The sequence below is a fragment of the Monodon monoceros genome, unplaced genomic scaffold (assembly GCF_005190385.1).
Source record: "Monodon monoceros isolate NGI ecotype Baffin Bay Population unplaced genomic scaffold, NGI_Narwhal_1 Super_Scaffold_11, whole genome shotgun sequence".
In the NCBI taxonomy this organism is placed as follows: Eukaryota; Metazoa; Chordata; class Mammalia; order Artiodactyla; family Monodontidae; genus Monodon; species Monodon monoceros.
Window position 1 is genome coordinate 60,413,523 of NW_021703767.1, and position 22,116 is coordinate 60,435,638.

Here is a 22,116-nt window from a genome sequence, read left to right on the forward strand (position 1 = left end):
GTTTCCCTTTTCCCTTCCCTCCAGCCAAATGATTTTTTTTTTTTAAATCACAGTTTTAAAAATTATTTTTTCAATCTTGAAAAAATATGGAAAAGCTATTGAACAGCCTTAGGGCACTCTGCCTCTCCATCTTCACAGTGAGTAGATGGATGGATAATCCACACAGCCAGAGATGAGGCAGGCAAGCTCCCTTGTGCTAGAGGGTCCCTTGCCCCACCTTCCCCAGGGCTGGGGGTGCCTTCACAGCACCCACAGCCGTTTCTTTCAATTGGATCCTTCCTCCCCCCACCCCATCCATGGAAGGTGGGCTGCCGAGAGAAGCAAAGCCAGTCTAGAGAGCGATGGTAACAGGGAGGTCTTAGAAGCCGAGGATGGAGGCGATGAGGGGGCATCTCTGCTCAAGCAGGTCAGCACTGCTCTCTCGGCAGCCTCCCCTCAGGATGGGAAGCGTGGCTGCGCGCTGAGAAGTTGAAGCCCCGCTCACATGGACTTCATGAGACCTCAACTCTCAGGCTCACCACCTTTATGCCTCTGTTGCCTCAGAGCTGGCCCCCAAGTCCTTAAGAAGGCAATGATCCAAGACAGAGAGGCAGAGTCAACCGGCTGTGTCATACAAAAAAAAGGGCTACGGACAGTGGGATTTCAGAAAGAAATTTAACTTTGGTTTTCCAACTTTTTCAAACCGTAAAAATTAAAGCAGGTCTTCAGTGGCTTCGATCATCTGACAGCTGTTACATTTTTTCTCATTTGGCAAGGCTAAGGCAGGGGGTGGGGGGAAGAGAAAAGGGGTTTCCCATAATTGGTCGAAGACACAGGGTGGTAAAATGCTTCCACACTTAAACTCACAGTCCAGTGTTTTTGACATTTCATAAATAGCTTTTTTTTTTCTCTAAAAAAAGAATAAAACAAGAACAATCCCTTTACTTACTCATCTGAAACAAAATAAACAGCAGTGGGTACAAACTTCTTCTTGTAACAATTACAAAAAACAACAATATAATCCCAACTTTTAACACGCATCTTGAATCAGTTATTTTTTTTTTTAACCTCAAAACTGCAGCATATCCTTAAGGGCAAACTTTTCGATTAGTTTTTTTCTTTTTTTTTTTTTTAAATAATGTCTTCACCAAAAAAACAGTCTTGTACCAATAAAATGCATTCAAAAATAGAAAATATTACACAACAAAAATATGTATCCTTCCTTTCCAAAAAAGATTCTTCACAAAAAAATGTAGAAAAAATTCCAACAATTTTTTTCCTCTCCTAAACATTAACTTTCAGTCTAGGGCACGATTATTTATTGATTTAAATGTCTGCTTTTGCATAAAACATGGAAGATGCAAAACAATTACTGTATTAGGTTTGTGAAGTTATGTCCACTCCCACCCCAACTCTAAAACAAAACAAAACCAGAAAAACCCAGCAAACATTAAACAAAAGATACAGCTGGTTTGACTAGAAAAAATCTCTCTCTCTCCTTCCACTGTGCCTTTGTATGGGTTACTGGCTCTGTTGGTATCTGGGAATGCTCAAGAAGGGAGATCAGTTTGGAGTCAAGAGGTACTTTAGCATTAGCTGATGTTCTGAGGAGTCATTTACAGTCTCTCATGTTGTGGGTTTATCCGCTGCAAATCCTCAGGGAGAAAAGAAACATGAGGATGAGCAGAGGACTAAACTGTGTCCACGTGTGTACTGTACAAATACCTCTATACGAGCCAGTTTCTCCATCATAGCACATTTTTCTTCCCCCTTACAGTGGAGCTCAAGCGTCGGATCAACGGTAACGGAGAGCTCCAGTGGTATGCGGAAGGCTGGGGCTATTTCCTCTGTAGTCACCACACCCACATTTAACCAGTTTGGGCACTAATTGGAACAATAACGAGATCTCAAATCTCAAAGCAATGTCCTGTTTTCCCCATCCTCATTGAACCCAGGTATCTTCTCCATTTCAGTATTGCAGCTTAAACATATATTTTTCTTATTTGATGGTATTCCTCTTTTGAGTGGGATGTATTATGTATGTGTATCCAGTACAAACAGATTTTTTTTTTCCCCAAGTTTTTTTTCCCTGTTGCTTATTTGGTTGCTGGTTTTTTCTTTGTGGTTTTTGTTCTGTTTTGTTTCTGATTTTTTAAACAGTGAAATATGTCCAATTTTATTTCCAGTGCATTAAACAAATTTTAAATTAAAAGAAGAAATAAAACTTTTCCCCCATCCTTCTAAAGGAAATGACCCACAAAAGTACAATATAATAAAATCAGGCATTGCCAAAAATAGCATGATGTGCAACCTCAATTACATCAAAGAAAAACAAACAGACAAACAAGACTTATAAAACATAAGCATGAAGGAGCCAAGACTATAATCCCAACTATGGTATGATTGGCAAGCACTGGTTAAAAAATAGGTAAGGCTACTCTTAAGATTTCTAACTCAACATAGTTAACCACTGCTCTTCTGTCTTTTCCTTCAACTCTTAATCTTTCACTCACTAGTTCTTTATATCTTTAAAATGAACAAAATTTTTTTATATTTTTGGTCTACAGTAGAATTACATATTAATAATATAATAAAAAGGTATTTCATTAACAGGTTGGTACTGCATCTATGTGGGGAAAATAGAAAAAAAGCACTCAAAGAGACATTGCAAATGGACTCTATTCTTATAAAAATAACCACAAATACGATAGAAATTATAATCAGGGTAACAGATTCAACTGAAAACAGGTGGAAAAAGATATATTTTGGGTAATACAAACTCCTGACAAGCTATGCCCTAGAATTACAGCCTCCAAACCTTTCCTGTGATTTCCACCTTTCCATAGGATCACTCAAAATTCAAATGGAAATGGAAACAAAATGAAAATAAAGTGGACAGGTGGTTGAGCCAGCCAAAGCTTCCAAGTTATCTTAGTTGACTGGTCAAGACCAGCTGGACAGCATTTGAGAAACTGGGAGGCCACAGGGGAGCCACTGATGGTATTTGTTTTTAATATTGGAGGAGTTTCCAGCCCACTGATAAAGAGAGAAACCAAGGAACCAAATAATTCTTCTGGTACCATATAATATATGAGATGAAATATAATTCCGATAGAGGGGATACGAGGGTGAGGTGGGAAAGAGAAGAGAGAGGAGAAATAGGTAAACTTTGGGCACCACCTCCCTTTGTTTTCTTCAGCACATTGGTTTCCTTCTTTCTGAGCATCCTTTAGGATTCGCTCTGGGCCCCAATGTCCTCTGAGCAAATATGTGTCAACACAGTTCTTGACATGACATCTATGCTTACTGGCTTTCCTAAGGGCTCGATGGCTCTGGAGGCTCCCTGCCCCCCAACACCCCACCCCATGCCCTTGATGAAGCAGAGAAGGGGTGTGAAGTTGTAATGACAGAGGCCCTTTCCATTAACCATTCCTGCCTGATGGTTAATTCACACCGATGGTCCAGTGTGGGAAAAAAAATAAGAAGGAAAAGAATTGGTAAAAGTTGAGCTTGGTAATCAACAAGTGTGAAGTTTTCTTTCAGGAAAAAAAAAAAAGAAGACGAAGAAGACAAAGAAATGACATCAGTCAGGAAATACTGCTTTTGGTTTCTTTGAACTATCCTTGGTTTTTCTCTCATTCAGTTGCTCCAGTTTAAAGTTTAGAATCTAGTGCAAATATCATCACATCACAGCATTCCAGGAGCAATACACTATCCCTTCATCCTAGGTGAATACTATCCCTTCAGACCTCCTCAGAAGACTGGGGGCAATGATCCAGAAAAGCGTTAACTGAACAGATTATTAACCTAGTACTCGCTACAACAAGAAAGGCACTATCACAAGAGATCTGCCTCAGCATCTTCCTTGCCGTGGGCATGGATGTTTTAACCACTCCAGCAACTACAATGAAACCCAGACTGTGGCTTTTCCAGTACCTGAACTCACTGGCCAGTTATCTGACTCTCCCACTGGCCATTGCTGTTGGCCCCGGCCGTGCAGAGCACTGACCGGCTCTGTGTCCATGCTGCCCCACGTTTCACCAGTGATCCTTGTTTGGTTCTAAATGATTTAGCTCACTCTCTTCCATGGAAGTTTCTTTCTCTCCATCAGTCTCCAGGTCATGACTCTATTATAAAGACAGTTTACAGTGTCAAGTACTAGCGTTTATCTATTTTTTCCTAGTTTTTAAACCTCTAACCAAACCCTAAGTCATAAAGACAATTCAGTAGCTCCTTTAACAAGAAGTCTCCTGTAAATATCACTGTGAACAGAATGAAAACCAAAGTATCATCCCTTGACCACCAAAGCATATCCCTTGAGCCTGTTGTATCACTTTTGTCTGCAAGAGAGGAGGTGGGGCTCTGGAAAGGAAAATCTTTGGTGACAGAACTGGAGTGGGTATGCAAGTTTCAAGGAAGAAGTTATTTTCCAAAAGCCTCAAGAGAAGTATCCTAGGGCAGTTAATGTGAAGATATTTTAAAAGGTCAATTATTTCTTTCTGTAACTTTGGTTTGGTGCAGTCGGTATCTTCTCAGTGCTTACCCAATACACATCTCTAAGTACCTGTAAAGAGCTCTGAATTTAGAGTTTCTTATTTGAAAGGGAGATAATACTTTGAGTGCTTAAGGGACGGCTTACATTAGTTCTGAAAGCTCTAAATGGAGTTTTTCTGCCTAGCAAGGCTGACAGCTTCCTTACAAATTTTTTAACTTGGAAAAGTAGACTTGGATGGATGCTAAGAAGGAGAGAGAAAGAGATAGGTATCAATGTAATCTTAAGAAAGGCCGCAACCGAGAGTTTTCCAAATTGATGCCCCAACATGTGATAGTGATCAGAGAAATTCCATATTACCCATTGATATGGGTTGTGACCCTTTCTTACTGAACCAGAATCTTCAAAGCTGTCACCTTGGATTCTGGACGAGTCCTTCAGCATATTCACTCTCCTGTTATTATTCCCTACACAATCTATTGCTTTTCCTGTGGTGAAAGATTCTTTTATTAATACTCACTAAAGAGCTGTCAAATTCTAATTACTTCTAAGATTTAAAAAGGCAATAAAAATAAATCCAATGAAAGAAAAAGCAACAACTTCAAGACTAGGCTTTTAGGCACTGTTAAGGTCTTCTGCTTTATAAAGGATAGTCTCTGATGGAGCAGCTAGTAAGTAGGTCCTGATTAATCCTCCAACCCTTCCTCCAATTTCAAAGTTGGCCTAGCTTGTTTCAGATAAACCTTTCACCTCACTGGTTTTCAATGTTTATTGCACTGTTCCCTTACTGTCATCTTAAAGGATTTTACCACATGCATGGCCTTCCTCTTTGGTTAGCCTGATCTAGGTTTCACCCAGCGATGAAAAAGCATGCTCAGGCTGAAAGGATACCTCCAATACGGACAAGGTGAGGTTTTTCTGAAAGGAGGCCCTACCTCGGGCCAAGGCGAAGACTTTCCGGTCACCTCGGTTGGCTTCCTCACCATCGCAACTCTTACTGAAAGCTTAGTTGGAGACAACATTGGGCAAACTTCTCCTTAAACGTCTTCAATTTACAGTACTAACTCAGCTTCTTTATAATAAGAAAACAGATCCTATCAGCATGGCAGTTTCTAGGCCTGATCAAGAGTTGGCAGATTCCACAGATTTTTACCAACTCTGCTAAGACCAAGCATGACGGAAATAACCCTCCATTTTTGTGGTGCTTCTAGTTTCAAAACTTGCCTCTTTCTTTCCCATACCTCACACACTCTCTCCCGGCACAAGTAAATACATTTCAGTAGTGCAATGCAGTGCAGTCATATTTATTTAGTGCAAAAAAAAAAAAAAAAAAAAAAAAGCCCTATTACAGCCCCAAGCTCAACCCTAAACAGCTCTTACTAAAAGTTACCAGTGCCACAAAAGTGGGAAATTCAGTCCTTACCTCACACTTCTGTGAGTCATCTCTTTCGTTGTCCCTGTTTGGTTCAGCTCAAAGGAAGGAAACAGCTAGCATACGCCTAGGCATTATTCTGTAAAATGTTAAGCCAATAGGCAGAAAATAAAGGGAAAGAGTTGACCTGAAACCAAGGGTAGTATTTAGAAGAGGAAAATAGCTATTTAATGCAAAGATCAGTAGTGGTTTTTACTGAATGCTTTTCATCATGTCAAATGGCTCTGATGCTAAAGGGAATGGGTACAGAAAAAGATAAAGCTTTCCTGTTTCCCAAAACACGGTCCTAAATTTAACAGTGCTGGGTTCTTAGTTTTGAATAGTGCAATCAGCTATTCCTCGAGGGCTTTGGGCAGCAGCCACCTTACCTAACATAAATAGGGACACTAAGAGCACTCCCTTTTTCACATTGACCTTCTCTCTTGCCTCATTCCTCTCCTATCCATTTTTTCTGACTACACATAAATACAGATCAACATACACATACACAGAAATTCTCAAGGCCCCTCTCAGGATGATAGATTGAAAATTGGTACAAATAGCTCAATGACACACACACAAAAAGTACAATTATTAAATATAAAAGTGAATTATTACACCAAAATTAAGGGTCTGCATTGTACCTCTTCTTGTATTATTCTGTAAGAAAAAACATTCATAGCAGGATGTCTCATGGAGCTTACTTTTTGCTTAAGATTAATCTGGACTTAGTTTGGGATATGGCAGTACTGAGTGATTTTGGAGAGATGCCTTGCATTTGATCATCCTCCAGAATCATTCTCTCCAGTTTGCCTGGGTCCCCACCCTCCAAGTGTAAATCTGCTTGTATGCACATACCACATGCATGCTGGAAGTCTCAGGAGGATCAATATGTAGTTTAGAATAGATTATAGAAACATTAGTGGGGTCAGCACACTCAAATTCCTTTGGAACACTACGTTATCACAGAGTTTCTTGATTCTATCAACTTCTTGCCTTTGTTTGCCACGATGAGGATTACCAAGAGACTCTGCTTTCATTTACTCTGAAAACCACAGTTCTTTTAACGATAGTGCAAAAAACCAAATTTAGATATATGAAAGTTACCCTTAATTTATATCTCAGTAGGCCCCTCGGGAAAACGTAATCACTGGGACTAAAGAAGGAGTTTAATTGCTGACAATGCTTTTGATAATCCTCTCTTACAAATCTACATATAGATGGTTCCAAATCAAAGTCTGTGCCAAGGAGAGCAGAAGCAGAGTAACTCACCTTATTTTTCAAAGAACCCTCTGGAAGTGAACATACACTAGTCACTTCAGTCTATGTCTAAAGCTTGTATTAAATTTGAACCATTATTTTATTGTCCGTTATCTCTCTGCATAAGCCCCGGAGAGCAGGTTAGTAATGGGAGCAGTCAAGGGTTTCTATAATTTCTCTATATGGTTTTGATAGCATTAAGAGAAGTCTTGGGCTTCCCTGGTGGCACAGTGGTTGGGGGTCTGCCTGCCAATGCAGGGGACACGGGTTCGAGCCCTGGTCTGGGAAGATCCCACATGCCGTGGAGCAACTAGGCCCGTGAGCCACAACTACTGAGCCTGCGCGTCTGGAGCCTGTGCTCCGCAACAAGAGAGGCCGCCGATAGTGAGAGGCCCGCGCACAACGATGAAGAGTGGCCCCTGCTTGCCACAACTAGAGAAAGCCCTCGCACAGAAATGAAGACCCAACACAGCCAAAAAATAAATAAAGAAAAGAGAAGTCTTAAATCACAAAGAAGTGAGGTTATTTTACTAATTCTTAGGCCTATACTGGTGAGAATGGGCAAAAATGGCAAAGGGCGAGTGGTGCTGACTTTCCCTGCTAACCCTGAGAACTGGCTTTAGGAATCCAGAACTGTATCAAATTTAGTCCCATCACATTGTCCTGTTTCCCCTCTTTGCTTTTCCTCTGTTCACTTAATTGAAATTGCAGTTATTTTAAAGATTCAGCTAAGAATGCATATTATAGCATAAAAAACAGGTTATAAAAAGGTTGTCAGGCTATCTGTAAATTGAATTGAGTTGAAAACAGTATGCTTTCAAATGAAGCACTACAATTTCCTCTTTTTTTTAAAGTTTCTAATTTGGTTTTTCTTTCTTTTGTGGTGGTGAGAGTATGGATGGGTGAAGTACTGGCAATGCCAATCTCCCTCTGTGACTGTCACCTCCAGTGCCAGGTTGGGGAGATGACAGGCAATGGAGGAGCGGTGTTTCACCATTTAAGACCTCATGAACACATGCAGTTTTGAAATGCAGAGAACAGAAATCTGAACAATTATAGCAATCCACAGATTAACTGATTCTGGCATTTTAGTACTATCCTTTCTTTTTCTTTTCTGGTGATTCTGTCCTATATCAATAAGAAACATCCAAAGAGGATTTTCATTACATTAGTCTATCCTCAGCCTTATTTCAAACATTTGAGGAGACAATAAGGATTTGTAGTGTGAAATTTCATGAACTTCATCCGCAGTCAATTCCCATCCTTAGGCCTCATACCTGTAAAGTTTAGGTAAATGGGGTTTCTTTTTCAAGGAATAGCTTTTATTTTAACTATTCTACCCTCAAAGTGCAGAGAGACTCTTTCTCCTCAAAGCTCTCACATTCTACTCGAAAAGGAAGATAAGATTTTCATGGAGAATAGACTCCTTAATGATAGAATGGAAGGCTTTTCATTCTAAGAGGGAAAGGAGTAAGGTAAGGGTGGGCAGTGATTTGACTGACGCCTATGGCCATGGACAGTATCAAATTAAAGAATCAAAATTTTTTACTGCCTTGAGAAGAGAAAAAGGGAAACAAACGAATCAACAAACAAACTTCACTAAAATACACATTCCTCCAGCTTCAGGTTTCTAAAAAGTAATAATTATGCTTAAATCAAGGTTTACAGATAGCAAACAACTGTTTTAATGTGTAAAAGTATTATCCCTTTGCTTTACTATGTTAGTTTCACTTTCTTTGAAGGAATTGTATCCGTGCACACTTGTCCTAAAGTCCAGTGCAGAAAATAAACTGGTTTGCTACCAGCCTCAATCTCAGAATATTTCCTAAGCTCTATCTGCAAATCCTAAAACTATGTATCTGTAAAATGAGATGCAGAGCTTCTGAAATGCATTGTGGGGGTGGGGCCGGGGTAGGAAGCAAGCTTTTTATGGAGGCAAAGAAAAAAATCCCTTCCTGTCCTCCCAAATGTATACTGCAATGTTTCTGACCGTTATATTGCTGCATTACTTACCGTTAGGGCTACCTGTGTTAGCTTAGAAAAGCAGGAGGCTCGAAAGTAACAAGAAATTCACATCCTGGACTCTCCAGAATATTAAACAGGATTTCAACATTCATCTAGACTAATGCAGAGGCTGTGGTGAGAAATCTGGGGTCTCAGGGTTAGAGCTCTTCTTGGAGCACTAGAAGGAACGAGGTCAAGAAGGCATCCTGGAGGAATCTTTGTGATAAACTGGACCAAATGGGACCTTCCAGAACCAGATCCACTCCTCCTCCACATTATACTTTAAATGATGGCATTTAGGATTTAAAAGAGAGTCTTTTGTTCTTTCAGAAGTCAATGCCTGAGGAGAGGACTACTTTAGATGAAGAGTACTTTAAAAAAAAAAAAAAGAGGGAGTCAGAATGGACAAAGAAAGAGAAGGAGATAAGAATGATGGGGAGAACATGCTAAGTGAAGATGACAGTCCTAAGCAACATACACACTGACTTTAAGAAGTGTTGGTTTCCTACTAGATGTGGGACTCAGGGAGGTTTTTGAACCTCTTAGTTATTTCATTGTTCTCTATGGTGTGAGACGTTAAAAATTGGTTTGATTAAGGTAAAACCTGCGTCAAGCCTCAAATCAAATTAAGACTACATTTCTGACATTAATGTTCCTTCTGTTTGTCAATGGGTAAAGCAAGAAATGAAAGCATACCCCTGTGTGCTCAAAATCAGGTAGTGCTCTAGATGCCACAGAATGGTCCACCCAAGAGCCGAGAGCCAAAGCAGTATCACAGTAAGAGTGCTGGACTGGGAGTCAGGAAAGACACAGAGTTGTTCAGATTGCGTCATAAGCATCCTGTAAAGGGGGAGACCTAGAAATGTATGAGTCTTTTGGACAATGCTCTGGCAACCAGACAGTTATAACTCACTGAAGTGAGATCTAGCACGATGACCAAATTACATGGTGAATGCTTAGTTACTGGGCTCTTCAAATATCTGTTCTGCCCTATTATTATTTTATTTAGGCACATATTAAGTTTATGTTTAAAAATATGTGGTTGCAAAATAGACACTTTAGAAACTTTATGGATCTTTTCATCCCTTAGTAAATTACTGCTTAAAGTTCTAAACCAATCAACAATTATTCGTTTTTCAAAAACATGACATGAAAAAAATTCTTCCTAATTATCTCCTGTGATGCCTTTGAGTAGAAGTGGATTTACCTGTTTCAGAAGAGCTCACTAGGGCTTGAGCAGGTATCAAAATTATTCTGAAATATTACTCCTTTCATTAAATTTCTCTAAGTCAATTACCTGTATGTCACTTGGCTAAATATTAGTAGGAGTTGAGTCATCACTGATGATTTTTTTTCTCCCTCAGAAATGGTCTACTCATATCAGGAATTTGAACACTGTGGTATTTTAAAAAAGAGGAAAAAAAACCAGAAAATATTTTTCCCTTTGTCTTTGGCCAAATGTAAAGGTGAAAAGAATTTGTGACCTCAGCTAGTACGGCTGACATTTAAAACTGTGACTCAGGTCCTCCCACTCTCAAAAGAATATTGATAACTTTTAAAACCTGAAGGTACAGTGAAGACATGCTTCACTCTGCCTACGAGTCTCATGCCGATGAACTCACTCATGTCAGTGCTCTTTCACCACATAAAGCTCAAAGAAGGACACTCACAACGGGGCTGGGGGAAGAGAGGGGAATGAGCCCTCAGGTGTCATGATGATTAGAGTTCTTAAGGCAGTGAGGAGAGGAAGAGGTAATTTAAAGTCTTAGAGAGAAACAGAAATAAAGAGAATGGGTGAGGAGAAGGAAAGAGGAAAATAGTGAAGTTGATACAATTTGGGTATTAAGTGATCACTGGAAAAGGAACAGCTCACCTCACCCTCAATTCACTATGGTGTTGGTCTAGTAGAAATATATTTAGTTGAAAACTTTGGAGAAACAGATGGATATTTTTGCTTTTAGACTCAATACTAGCCCCTTCCATGCAGATTAGAGCAGGTAGTTCCTTAATGAGTACCGCAAGTAGAGGGCAAGGAGGGGAGTTGGAGATGAGGGGAGTTGGATAAGGGGAGGGGGGAGGGCTTGTTGGAGGGGCACAGCAGAATGGGGTGGGATTTGAAAACAAAAAGATGAAAGGAAGGAATTGGTGTTATTCACACTGAGAAGCCTTAATGGTGGTTCAGTGTGGGAAGGGTTCTCACGCTGAGTACGATGAACAGCTGTTTTCAGCCTGTCCTGAATGTAGAACTGGTCTCAGGCACCCAGGACGAATGTGAAGTTTATCCATCAGCGGGGTTTTCCAGGCATTGGGTTGAGTAGCTGAGGGAAGCTGAAGGAGCTCTTTATCTAAAAATACTATTTGAAAAAATTTCTTGAGAGGAAGACAGGATGCCTGATTTCTGACATTTCCGTGATGGCCTGGGTAGAGAAGAAAGGCACCAAGTTCCCACCTTAACAGACAAATGTAGATATTGAGGGCTAGATACCCAAGAACCACTATTTTATGGATTCTGCAGACTAAAAAATGAACTATAATTTTCTGAGTTCTAGTTCTATCAGCCTCTGTCGTGAAAAAGTTCCTAAATTCTGATTTTATTAAAAAGACTCTCCTAGGAAAATGAACATTATATTGCTAAGCTGCCTCCAGGGAAGCACTGAAGACTAGTTAAAATAACTGTAAGCATACTGGAAACAGAAAGTAGTCAGTAAAGAACTAGTATTAAAAATCAATATTTGAAAATACGGTTGGGACAACTAGGCCTTTAACTGCCTTCTGCTTCTCAGATGAGCAGCCCTTTGAAATGCAGCCTGTAATTGTTGGTCAGATCATATGGAGGTTAAGAGGCCCCTTGGTCATATTTTTAAAAACAAATATAGACAGTGACAGTCCTAGAGGGGAAAATCACAGATACATTCATATGCACTTCTTTTGTTCTTCAGATATTGAAAGGGTCAGCTAAACAAGATCACTTTGACTATGAACCTCTTTGTGTCGGCCACACCAAAAAAAAAATGTTTTCTTAAAAAAAGTTTTCACTTTCCTACATTTGCTAAGTCTGAGCTTAAAAAAAATTCTAAAATCCTGTAAAGACAATACTGAAGCTGATAATATAAAAAGCAAACTAGAGCAGTAATGATTATTATTAAATGCACCAGATTAACTGCAGCAGGTTGGTGATGGGTGATAAATGCAAAGAAATAGTATTTCAATCAACTCGTGATCATAGGCAGATTCAAAAGTTAAAATGAATATAATGTAATATATATTTCAATATAGAGTTGTTATATATAATGTGTATGTTCTAGCTTTCAGAAATACTGCAATGTAGTGTACTGTACTTAAGTAAGCATACCTAAATAGTAACTCATATTCTTCCACAAAGTCACTAGTACTGTTAACTAAAAAAAAAAAAACAACTCATTTTTTTCCAGTAAAAAGAAATACCTATGGTTACAGTCACAGACTTCTTTTGGATATAGAAAGACAATATACATTTAAAACAATAGTAACAACAAAAAGATTGCAACTGTAAGTAGCCTTACTTAACTGGGGAGGGGAAAAGTCACCAAAATAGAAGAGGAAAGAAAACGTCCTCTGAATTCTGTAAGGGAGCAGAAATAATCCACATGTCATAAAAAATAAGAAACCGTCTAGTAAAAGAAGGGCGTGGGAGTGAGAAAACTGAATCCGACTGTTTCCAGGCCACCCTTCAAAGTCAGCTATGAGAGCCAGGTCCGTTTGTTCAGAATAGCCCACTAGAGCGCATTCTACTTTAACGTTCGAGATGGGCAAGAGCCATCAGTTCTTAGAGATTACCAAAAACGATTCTTCTGAGAGTCTATTGGTTTGCTAGACATGGTAAACAACCCACTCCTGGAAAGACTTCAGCAAAGGCCACACTGGTTTCAGGAGACACAGTTTGTGATTGATGATGATTCCCTGCAGATGCAGGCAGGATTAGGAAGCTTTAGTTTGGGAGTCAAACTTACAAGTGGGTGGGTGTTTGTGTGCACACACTGGGTTGCATAGAGGAAAGGAATGGAGGCTTTTAAGCCATGGAAGGGCTCAGGCAAAAGTTTGCATGGGCCTTGCCTGCCTGGCCTTGGTGCCCGCTCCGGCACAGGAAACCTGGGTAGAGGGGGTGCCCCACATTGCTGCTCCCTCTTACCTACTTGCCAGTTGAGTACATCTGTTTTACCTTCTTCTGGAGGAAAGCAGCCTGTCACTGTGGGTTTGCTGTGGATCCAACAAGCTGCCTTTGTGTCTCCCAACTCTGAAATGCTACAAAAAGCAACAGAGTGGGCAGGTGACTGCTTCCTGGGAAGGGAGCCACCAGTCTTGAGCACAATGGCGGGAAGAGGCAACAGTATCTATGCACCAGGACCTATGCCTGTGTGTGCTTTGTTTGAGGTGCACACATACTCCCAGACCACAGCAAGTACACATGCAAACACGCATGTCCACACACACGTCAGTAAATCCAATAGGAGTGCAGTTCGTTAAGTGTACTCTACTCCACACAAGCATATTCAAGTTTCTCATGAAAGGGGTACATAGGAATTACTGATGGTTGGGCTCCTTCAGAATGCCCTAAAGCCTCATCACAGATAGTGGACAGCACTAATGCACCCAACTAAGGCAACAGAGCAGAAGCAGATACATGAGATATCTGAGACCTCTGACTAACTATAAATTCCAGACTTTATCTTGTTGTCACTAGGGAATACGAATGTGGAACAGTTTTGTACTGAGAGCACCTCACACTGCGTGTGTACATGCATAATGTAGACTCATTTACAGACATTTTGGACAGCAGCTGTGACATACTAGATGGGTTAAGTCCCTTTCATTACTAGAATCTACATATAAATTGCAATGATTCTGCTGGGCAACAACAAACTTCTGTTGCAACGGTAGTAGAAACAGATGTCTCCTATGGGGTTAATTTTTTTTTTTTTTTTCCTTCCTTGGGTTAGAACCTCATTGAAGCATTTTGAATCAAGGAAACCTCTGAATTTGAAAGAGGGCTAGTTAGGGACTTTTTATACCCTAATTAGGTATCTCAAAAGCCAGGACTCCAATAACTGCGGCTAGATTTTCCCTATGATCTGCAGATCGTGCTCCATCATTGAAGACTTGAAAGTTGTGAGTTTGCATTTAAACAAAGAACCACCAGATAACCCAGATGCTCACTGGAATTGAGAAAAAAAAAGTTTAGAGGTACACACTGTACAGGAAAAGAAAGCTCCCTGTTAAGGAAATGATTCAACCTAGCAGTTTAGGCACCTGTGATCGTGTCTTATGGGACTCGCTCTTTAGCTAATAGGATGTCTATTTTACATCCAGCCCAGACCTATGTCACTGAAATAGGATAGGAAATAGCAGCCACTTCCTGAGGGCAGCCAGTTCCTGACAAGTTTGGTGCCTCCCCCTAAAGTCACTGTTTCCATAGTCTTCAGTCATGAATAGGGCTCATTTTTGTAATAATGCAACCATAAAAAAGCAAGAAGTGTCCACGTCTTCACACCCGTCCCATCTATCTTCTGTTCTCTTCCCTGGGCTTTCTGACTTAAGGCAGTAACTCTTTCCTATAAGTGGCTTCCTGTGAAAATACCTTAACTGAGGTCACTTCAGATAAGATTTAGTCTGAAATTATTCAGTTTTTGGAGCAACAGGCTGGGCCTGAAGAATCACCGGAAACCAAGCATTTTTGGTCAGCGGTGTGGAAAATGATGTTTCTTGTTTCAACCCAGGGCATTTCTACCCCTCGTTCAGTGAAATACATAGTTCTGAAAAAGAACGCACACTGCAGTCCTCATCTTCTACCTCTTCACCCTAAAAAGAATTCAGAGGAACCCTAGCGTTCCATGCCATTTTCTGGGATCTGTTAACACGCACCACTGACCACTATGGATTTGGTGTCCCAGGAGAAAAAATATTCAGAGACTTACCAAGTTCTCTGGGGTGTTTTGGTCAGGCTAATCATCTTAGCACCTAGCGTTAGAAATGATGCTTTGGGTTAGTAATTTCCAGGCTCTGCGTTTACAGGAACACTGAGTCACCACAGCTTTCCTACTTGGGGAGGTTTAAGCAGTATCAGAAATGGCAACCCTACACAAACAGCTGTTGTGAATCTGAAAATATTCTCTCTGGAGCAAGAGCCCCTCTGTGCCCCTTTTCTGTGGCCTGAGCCCCAGGGTAGAGATTGCTTTTTTTTTTTTTTTTTTAGAGATTGCTTTTGTCCCATGTCATCTATTTCCTGGGCACCTAAGAGAACGGCCCCTTTTTTCACGAGAACACAGAAGCGAAAGCAGCTGCTACCAGACCACCGTGAGGGCGCATCTAGCCTTGGGGAGCCCGGCTCAGCTCAGGAGCCCTCCTCGCACACCGCAAGCCATGGGGCACTGGGTTGCCCGGCACTTCTGTGGAATCAGGGAGTCGATTGAAATTCTAGTGCACCCTTCCTTTTGTTCGACACCAAGTCCCATGGTTCTGTCTTTAGTGTCCTATTTTTCTCTTTATAAAATTTCTTTCTCTGGGGGACAAAATTGGCCATTTAAATAAAGTTCTTTTATAGTTAGTAAAGAGGTTTCTCAGAGCCAGAAATCACTGAAAAGTCTGTCGACCCTACCCACGGAAAAACCCAGAGCTTTCTCTAAATGCCTCTTGCCAAACCTCCTAGTGTTGCGATTGGATGCTTTCTGGCTTCGCATTATTGGTGCTGAATACGTTTCGCAGTCCTGTTGCCTTCGCCAGGGCTCCCACTACCCTGGACTTCAACTCATGACTATATTATTCTTTCAGAAGATTTCTTTTAAGAGTCAGGTCACAACAGAAAGGGCACTCTCCCTTCTCCTAAGTCCCAGGGGCATCTCAGGTGGTGCCTACTCCTCCTTTGAGCCTTCGTTTTGCCTCTTTTTTGCTGCGGCAGCACACTGGCTGTAGCAGATGCAGACCTGATGTGGTTATCTGATACCTTTGCTGCAGTCACACATACTCTGCTCCCAGCCTCGACTGATTAAATGACATCTTCTAGAACAATAGAGGAAGGCTCCAAAATGGGCATAGCTAGTGGGAATCCTGGCCAGATCTACCTCACTGCCCCCTGTCCTCAGGGCAGCAGGTATTGGGAACATTCTGGAGGAGCCACACCGAGGATGCGACGTGACCCTTATTATGTTCTCTCGGGGCTCTGAGGGGTTTTATACGAAGCACACCTCACTTTCAACTTCTGTGCTGAGGGAAAACACTGATTAGAGGCCTGGACTGGGCACATACTGTTGGTGTGCTTATATGATGGGGTACAGGTAGGTGAAGGCTTTAGGACTAACATGAAACTTAACACACCCAGAGGAAACCTTTTCCCTTTTCATATCACAATGCACAAATTCTAACTGTTCATGAGTTGGAAGAAGTTTTCTTGGTCCTTACAGAATGTTGAGCTGATACAAAATAAAATCCCTGTGACTTTTAAACACGGCAAATTCAAGTCTTTCCTTCTAAGGCCAGGAGCTACTGTGACCCCCAAGATGCCTAGGAAGAAGGAATGGGCTTCAGCCTGAACAACAGCAGGAAAGTATTCACCACACTTACTCACGGCACAAACAGATTCAAAGCATTAGGAATTTGGGGAAGAAAAAGTCTATAAAACTGTTATTAGAAGCTAAAGTTTACAACTCAAACTGTATAATAAGAAATATTTTGATATAGAGACTTTCGTTTCAGAGTCTTTTTTGGCCTGGCTTGTTTCTCAATCTTTTCCCATGTGTAGATTTGTATCAGATCCATATGTCTCAATTCCTTCCTTCTTTTGGGCTCTATTTTACACATTTGGGGCTTTGGGGGGGGTACAAATTTTGGCATTTATTATATCAATAGGGGAAAACTTGCCCACTCCGCTAAGATGCTACTGATGTTTTAGTGCTAGAAAATTTTATTTTTCATAAACTGTATCTGTCTAGAGATAAACGTTCCCCTTTGACTTTTTCCTTTCCTTTGTCCAGCTAATCCAGTTTTAAGTCATAAATTGCTAAAAAAAAAAAAAAAAAAAAAAAAAGAGTACTTTTCCATACCAGTTCTTGTTCCCTGCACTCACCCTAAGAGGTCTTAAATCTGGAACACTTGCTTCCATTTCATCTATCTTGTTTTTTCCTGGCTACTGAAGTTTTTTTTTTTTTTTTTTTTTAAGCACTCATAGCATCCTAGCATAAAGTTCCAAATGTAAGAAGATTGTTGGATTTGAAACTAAAAGAATAAAAGAATCTATGCTCATCTTCTATTCTTGAAGCAAAATGTTTCCCCTTTCCTAAGATGTTGGTGATTATTTAATTTGAAAAGAAGGATTGACAAACTAAAAGCAACTCTATCCTTTTGAAATAGGCACGGACTAGTTTATTTCCTAAAATGTAGGTCAGTTTGGAAGCAGCCCTTTCAGAGGCCAGAACATGGAGTAAGGTCCCACAGCAAGTTCACTGCTCCCCAGCTTAGATCTTCCACTCCAATCTAGCTGCTTCCTTTCTCCAGAGAACAGTCTGTCAACTATTTTGGACTATGAGATATTTGGGAGGAACAGACACACAGTAAGAAAAAGTCTACTGCTATGCAAACTTAGATAGTCCATATTGTTATAATGATTACATCTCCTCACCAGGAATTCTTTGGGAGTCCTCTAACATTTACAAAAAAGAGATACTTCATTTGAAGGGAAAGGATGAATATTAGGGTTTAAACCCAACTGGTATTTTTTTCCCCACGTGTTCTATAACAAAAGGTAAATTTTAACCCAATTGCTTAGTTTTTTACATGGCGAATCAGCACTAAGGCAAATGACTCTCCCTCAGATTTGACAAGCCGATAGCTAAATGTGGCCCATACTGCCACCCAAGATCACGTTTCTGGAGGTCCTATAACATCTGTCTACTTTGCTAAGGTTTGTGTAAGGCCACTATTTTAAACGAGCTACTGTCCAATAATTCAAAATACTTTAAAGTGGCTTTTGGCCTTCTTCCATTTGTAACATATGTTGAGTGATTTCATGTCATTTTCCTCTAGATTAAAAAGATATTTTTTTTAATGTCAATTTCTTCTGTTTTACATCATGGGTTGAATGACTTGTTTTTCAAAATATCAAAATTATAGGCCATGGTTAATTAACTAATGCTCCCTCTGTTGGTAGTAAGTGGAAATACTGTAGTCTTACTTAAGATAGCTATTTCAAAAAGCAAGAGAAAATGGACTATTTCTTGTTTCTGAAGCTGTTTCCCACTAGCTTTTAAAACAGGTCAATTTTGGACAGATAGTTTTTAGTAGGACTCCTCTTAGAAATCACGATGGGTGATACTTAAAGGTCAATTAATCATCCAAGTCTACATTAAAACTACTAGCAAAATATTTACTGAATGAAGGACCACAGGACCAAATGAAACTCACATATACGCCAGTCCAGTCGCACTAACCCTACTAAACATCACCAAGAACTTATGGAAAAGATACAAGTTAACCAATCCTAAAATGTATGAGTAAAACCACTTTAGTTATTATACAGTTGCTTTCCTTGGAAGATTTCTCCTCATTTGTCACACAGTTTTTGTAAATAAGTTGCTGATAGGAAAATTAAATTAAAATGCAAAGTAATTTTGAAACTGAAATACTTTCTTTCCTTCTTTTTTTCTTTTTAAACTGTAGTTTAGTGTTTCTGTTTTGTTTAAAGATTTACCTTTCCCCTTAAGTGTGTTAAAATATGCCCAGCAATGAAATCACCTTTGGAGTTTTCATTAGGTTTAAAAATTCCGATATTTGAGTTGGAATCCCTTTAGGACACTGTCTATAATGGAAAAATCTCTATTCTGATACCTTGATCAGGACCGAGGAGAGAAATCCAAACTAGGAAGAGAGAGTGGCATCTAAGATGACGCAGTGAATTGGTGGCCTTTTGAAGGGTGGACGTTGGCATCTGGGAGATTTTTGTTAGTTTCTTTAAAACCTTACCAACAAGCAAGGGTTAATAAATCATCTAAAGAATAATCATCTTACTTAGCCCTCTCAACCATGGTGGAAACAGAAGGTGATCTTTGAAAGGAAGAAAGTAATTTCGGCATCGAGGCATCTGACCTGCAACAGGCTTCTGATAACGCCGCTCTCTGTAGTTGCGAAGGGTGAGGAGGGACAGTAGAGTTTTGTGAACTGCTCCTCCCGGCTGACCACAAAAGGAAAGAACACTTTTGTCAAGACCTCTAGACTACTAGTGTTTCATCAAAGAAAAAAAAGGTAAAGTCAATAGAAATTCTAGAATCATAAGATCTCAATGAACTTTCAGAGAAGCAAGAAATCTGTTTCTGAAAGATAAAGTCCCTCCCATGAAAAAGAACAGAATTCTAGATGAATCAGTTGAAAAAAATATTCAGTGGAGCAACATAAGCGTGCTAAAAGTCGAAAGACTACATATCAAAATACAAAGCAGCAGTTCAAATTACAGCAGGGATGGGCTGGCCAGAGGCCCTCATCAACCCAGGCAATACTTAAAATAATAAAAATTAAGAAAAATTTAAAAAAATATGAAGAAAATATCCTTCCTCTCTTTCAAATATAACTTTAATTGCCTTTTATTCTTTCTATCTGGAAGCAGTATCGCTAACCTTAACAGTCTTGACTTACCAAAAAATATATATATGTGTGTGAAATAAAATAAAAGAGAAGGGATTGGTGGCAGTGTATGCAAAACCAAAATGAAAAAAAAAATTACTTTTAACAATCTCACTTTTTTTGTTTTTTTTTTTACACAAATACTGTTGTAAATATATTAAAAAAATCAGCATTCTATCTGGTAAACGTCACTTTTGCCCCTCTATAAAATTTTGAATTAAAAAAGCCTCAAGAACTTTTTATTATTCCCCCCCCTCCATTTCTCTTTCTTTTTCTCTTCCACAAGAATATATCCTGACACTTTTTTTTTGTTTGTTTTTGTTTTTTGCAAAGATTGTTGGAAATAATCCTTCTCTTGTACCTAGAAACGTAGGTGCAAACCTCTGATATCTTTGTTTTATCTGCATTCCTGCCTTTCATGAAAGTCCCTCTTGATTGTGCTGAGTCTGGGGCTCAGCGAAGACACTGAATAAATACGATAGCCACTGTTGCTTGATGCTTGTCCAAGTCTTCCTGGCTTCTGCTGAAAGGGGGGGGAGCATGGAGGAGGTGGGCCAGGGTGTGTGGACCAAGCAGAATCTGGGGGAGAAGCCTGCCGTCTGCCTTTCCCACACCACCAAACCCACGCCCCTTCCCACACCCACAGCCCTTGCATGAAATCAGACAACGTTGGGGGTGGAAAACAGCAGGGCCTTTCCTCTGGGTTTTCAACCAGAAAGTGATATTCCACAGTTTTAACTGGTTACTGTGAAGTCCAAGCGGCCAGAATTGTGAAAATGTCCACTGAAACACTGCAAGCGGTGTACTTAAAGACAGTAGGCCTTTTAGATTTTGTTATATATTTTTGTAGTGCTCTTCACAAGTGAAAAAAGAAAATTTTTTTTTTTACTTTTTTTTTTAAAGATTTTTTTGTAAAGAAGGGTTGTATTTAGAGGCCAGTAGCTAGAGATCCAACCAGTGGACCTCCTGAAGCACTACCAGGCCTTAAGGCCACCATCCGAGGGAGACTGGGAGAACTATTATTCCCCTGAGCCTCCGAAATGTAATGTACCAGCAGGCAAAAACAGTTCTTCATGTAGTACAAAATGAAACGAAACAAAAACAAAAACAGAAAGTAAAAACGAAACCAAAACATTTCTTAAATTCTAGTGCCATAGCTTTTTTTCGTTTGTTTCTTTTTTGTTGTTTTGTTTTGTTCATAAGAAAGAGAGAAAGATACTACTTATCCGTCAGACACATGCATCCTCATGTGGTCGTTGAACTGCTCGATTTGGTCAAACTTTGCTGGACAGACGGAGCAGACGTAGGTGGTCCCCTCCGTGCAGGCCACCACCCCTGGGGGGCCAGCTCGGGCCCCTGGGGGTGTGCCTGCGGGAGGGGTCCCATTGCTGGCACTGTGCAGGGCCACGTGTCGCTCCAGGAGGGTCTTGTGGGAGAACTTCTTTTTGCAGATGTAGCACTCATAGGACTTCTCGCCCCGGTGGAGGCGCATGTGCACGTTGAGGGAACTCTTCTGGGTGAAGCGCTTGTTGCAGATACTACACTGGTACGCCCTCACTCCCGTGTGTGTCACCATGTGCTTGATAAGGTAATCCTTTAAGGAGAAGGAGCGCCAACAGATGCTGCATTGGTGGGGCTTCTCACCTGTTCATGTGGGAAGAGACAGCAAGTGGGACAGAGCGAGACACAGCGAGGGAGGGAGAATGAGAGACAGAAAAACAAGACAACAGAAAACAAAAACAAAAACATTAAAAAAAAAATCTGATTGGTTAACGGATCACCCCTGATTGGAAAGATCCAGTCCTTCCTGGCCTCTCATGTTCTGAGAAAACTTGCTTTAAGGTGCTGCCAGGACAGTCTAGAGTTTTCCATGTCCCCATGCCAGAAAATGTCTCTCTTGGAAAGCTACTCGACATTCTCCAGTAAAAGTCTTCCAAGGTCATTCTGTGGAGAGAAGGGAGTGCTACTTTATAGGGGTCATTTTCAGTGCCATCATTCGGGGATTTAACTGTGTGTTTGCCATTTGTATTATCAAACAAATATAAGAAATAAAAGAGAGAAAAGTTCTTTGGAGACATGGGGTCTCTAGAATCTTTGGGAACTAAGGTTGGTGGTCACACAGCTTGGCTCTTTGGGGACAGTCTCCATTTCTGGTATTTTGTCTAGTAAATGCACTCATGCTTTGATTATAGGTCTGGAAAATATTGCCCATCATAGGAATAAGTCATTCTGAAGAGCTATACCTTTGATTTTTATCTATTTTAGACAGCAATCTTCCTAAAATGTAACTTGAGAGAGTTAATTGGCTACTCTGTCTGGACTGCCCTGA

The 22,116-nt window shown here is 40.3% G+C and overlaps 1 protein-coding gene across 25 annotated transcripts in view; it reads right to left on the minus strand.

The window, feature by feature from the left end:
* Positions 1–855: 855 nt before the first annotated feature.
* The window catches only part of ZBTB20 (zinc finger and BTB domain containing 20), an 820,261-nt gene continuing 799,000 nt past the window's right edge, over positions 856–22,116 (minus strand). For all 25 annotated transcript variants that reach the window (XM_029213650.1, XM_029213649.1, XM_029213648.1 and 22 more), the window contains one exon: positions 856–21,431. In XM_029213650.1, the coding sequence (XP_029069483.1) occupies positions 21,010–21,431 (422 nt within the window). In that variant the 3' untranslated portion in view covers positions 856–21,009. The remainder of the gene's footprint in view (positions 21,432–22,116) is intronic.